Source organism: Branchiostoma floridae, chromosome 11 (genome assembly GCF_000003815.2).
Source record: "Branchiostoma floridae strain S238N-H82 chromosome 11, Bfl_VNyyK, whole genome shotgun sequence".
Lineage (NCBI taxonomy): Eukaryota > Metazoa > Chordata > Leptocardii > Amphioxiformes > Branchiostomatidae > Branchiostoma > Branchiostoma floridae.
In genome coordinates, this window is record NC_049989.1 from 14,460,071 (window position 1) to 14,462,912 (window position 2,842).

Below are 2,842 nucleotides of genomic sequence, written 5' to 3' on the forward strand. Positions count from 1 at the left end.
GCAGATGTTGGGTGCAAAAACCAGCGGAAAACTTACGGCCAGTGTGGAGGAGGTAGAGATTCATCTGAGAGCAACACATGGGGACCAGCACCGAGACAGTCCCATAGAAGACATAGAAGGAATGGAAGAACCAGCTCCAGTTTACCCGATGGATTGTAGTGAAATAAAGCTGTCTGAGGTAAAGGAGGTCGTACAGAAGGCAAGAGCGGGATCAGCACCCGGCCCTAGCGGAATAACTTACAAAGTCTACAAGAAGTGCCCCAAATTAGTGAGGAGACTCTGGAAGCTACTTAAGGTACTCTGGCGGAAAGAGAAAATACCCGAATCCTGGAAGAAAGCTGAGGGGGTGTTTTGCCCCAAACAAGAGAACTCGCTGAAGATCGACCAGTTCAGAACAATCTCCCTGTTATCAGTGGAGTGCAAGATTTATTTTGCGATCTTGGCTAAGAGACTCTTGCACTTTATGCTGAGGAACAACTATATAGACACATCGGTACAGAAAGGAGGGGTACCAGGGTTTTCTGGCTGCCTCGAGCACACCAGTATTCTGACACAACTGATCCAAGAAGCAAAAACAGAGAAGAAAGACCTCTCAGTAGTCTGGTTGGACTTAGAAAATGCATACGGCTCAGTTCCTCACCAATTGATCAAGATGGCCCTAAACAAATGTCATGTTCCACAGCAGGCATGTAGAGTGATAAGCCAGTACCTGGACGGTCTACAGATAAGATTCACAGTCAATGGGAACACTACAGCTTGGCAGAGCCTACAGAGGGGGATTATAACCGGATGCACAATCTCAGTGATACTCTTCGTAGCAGCGATGAACCTTGTCATGAAGCCAGCTATGCGTCAGAGTAGAGGCCCAAAAACAAGTTCGGGAGTCAGACAGCCTCCATTAAAGGCTTTTATGGACGACCTTACAATCACAACTGAGAGTGTGCTGAGTTCTAGGTGGATGCTCAAGAGTTTGGAGGAGGCCGCAACCTGGGCAAGAATGAAGTTTAAAGCAAGAAAGTGTAGAAGATTGGTACTGAGGAAGGGAAGATTGACTAATACGATCCAGTTGGAAATTCAAGGAGAAAGAATACCTTCAGTAACCGAACAACCGATAAAAAGCCTTGGTAAGAAGTTTGACAAATCACTAGGAGACCAGAACAACATAAAGGAATTCAGACAGCAAGTTAACCAAGGGCTGAAGGCAATAGAAGAAAGCAAACTACCAGGAAATTCAAGGTCTGGTGTTACCAGTACGGTCTGCTGCCCAGAATAACATGGCCAATGACAATGTATGATATGTCCCTTACCACAGTGGAAGAAGTCGAGAGGAAGATTAGCAGACATCTCCGGAAGTGGCTGGGGCTCCCACCAAGCTTTACCAGACTAGGCCTATACAGCAGAACGGCGAGACTGCAGTTACCGTTCACCTCAGTAGTGGAAGAGTTCAAGGTGTGCAAGACAAGGGCCCTGATGACCTTGGAGGGGAGTAAAGATGAAAAGGTCAGTCAGGCAGGCGTGGAACTGAGGTCAGGACGGAAGTGGTCTGTGGCAAAGGCAGTACAAGAGGCCAAGAGTAGTCTTAGACATCGCGACATAGTGGGAGTGGTGGCCCAAGGCAGACTGGGATTAGGAGCAGGGAAAACTGACCACCAGTGTTCCTCATATGCGGTTACTTAAGAAGCTAGATTATTATGGTATAAGAGGTAAAACACTTCAGTGGATAAAGAACTGGTTGACTGACCGTTATCAGCAAGTTGTGGTGGATGGAGATAAGTCCAAACCCGTTAAGGTAAGGTCTGGCGTGCCTCAGGGCACTGTATTAGGCCCATTATTATTCTTGATATATATAAATGACATCAAAAAAGGGATTACCTCACAACTTCGTTTATTCGCCGATGATTGCTTACTCTACCACCCCATTATAAAGGAAGAAGATCAACACACTCTACAGAAGGATCTTGATCAATTGTGTAAGTGGTCGGATCTTTGGCAGTTACGCTTTAATGTGAAGAAGTGTTCGATTCTGCACATACACAAATCAAAAAGAGCTTCTAAGCACTTATACACAATGTTCTCAGAACCCCTTGAGTCTACATTGCAACACCCTTACCTAGGTATCATACTCTCACACAACCTGAAATGGAACTCACACATAGATTATATAGCAGCAAAAGCAAACAGCACTCTGGGATTCTTGAGAAGGAATCTGAGAGGAGCATGTAGATCAATCAGAGCTCAAGCCTATTTGTCCATTGTAAGACCTAAACTTGAATATGCGTCCTCTGTGTGGGACCCCCACAAACGCATACATTCACAAACAAACAAACTTGAGGACAAGTTAGAGGCAGTACAGAGGCGTGCCGCCAGGTTCGCCACTGGCGACTACCGTTTGACAACCAGCATTACACACACTCTGCAAACCCTCGGTTGGCCCACCCTTCAACAGCGCAGACAAGTTGCCCGCCTTTCACTTATGTACAAAGCTGTCAATAATCTTATTGCCATCCCCATCCACAATATCCTCACAAGAAATACTAACATAACCAGAGGACACCAGCAACGTTTTACCACAGTCGCATGTAGGACAGAAACATACCGAGGCAGCTTTTTCCCAAAAACAGTCATAGAATGGAATGCACTTCCACAACATCTTATCGAAACCAAGACTACAGATAGCTTTAAATCTGGGGTGGCCAAGTACTATGGTTACCCCGGCTTCACCCAGCTGTAAGGGGAGGAGCCTATACCTAGTGTGGCAATGTACAGTAGCACTTTTTTTTTTCGTTTATTTATGCACCACTTTTTTCTTGTTGACGGCATGCACCACCACCACCGGCCACAC

At 46.0% G+C, this 2,842-nt stretch overlaps 1 protein-coding gene across 1 annotated transcript in view; it reads left to right on the forward strand.

The window, feature by feature from the left end:
• LOC118426238 overlaps nucleotides 1-1,677 on the forward strand; it is a 2,179-nt gene extending 502 nt beyond the window's left edge. The window contains exons 2-3 of the mRNA XM_035835508.1: nucleotides 5-851; nucleotides 1,313-1,677. Of these exons, the coding sequence (XP_035691401.1) occupies nucleotides 5-851; nucleotides 1,313-1,677 (1,212 nt within the window). The remainder of the gene's footprint in view (nucleotides 1-4; nucleotides 852-1,312) is intronic.
• Nucleotides 1,678-2,842: the final 1,165 nt, after the last annotated feature.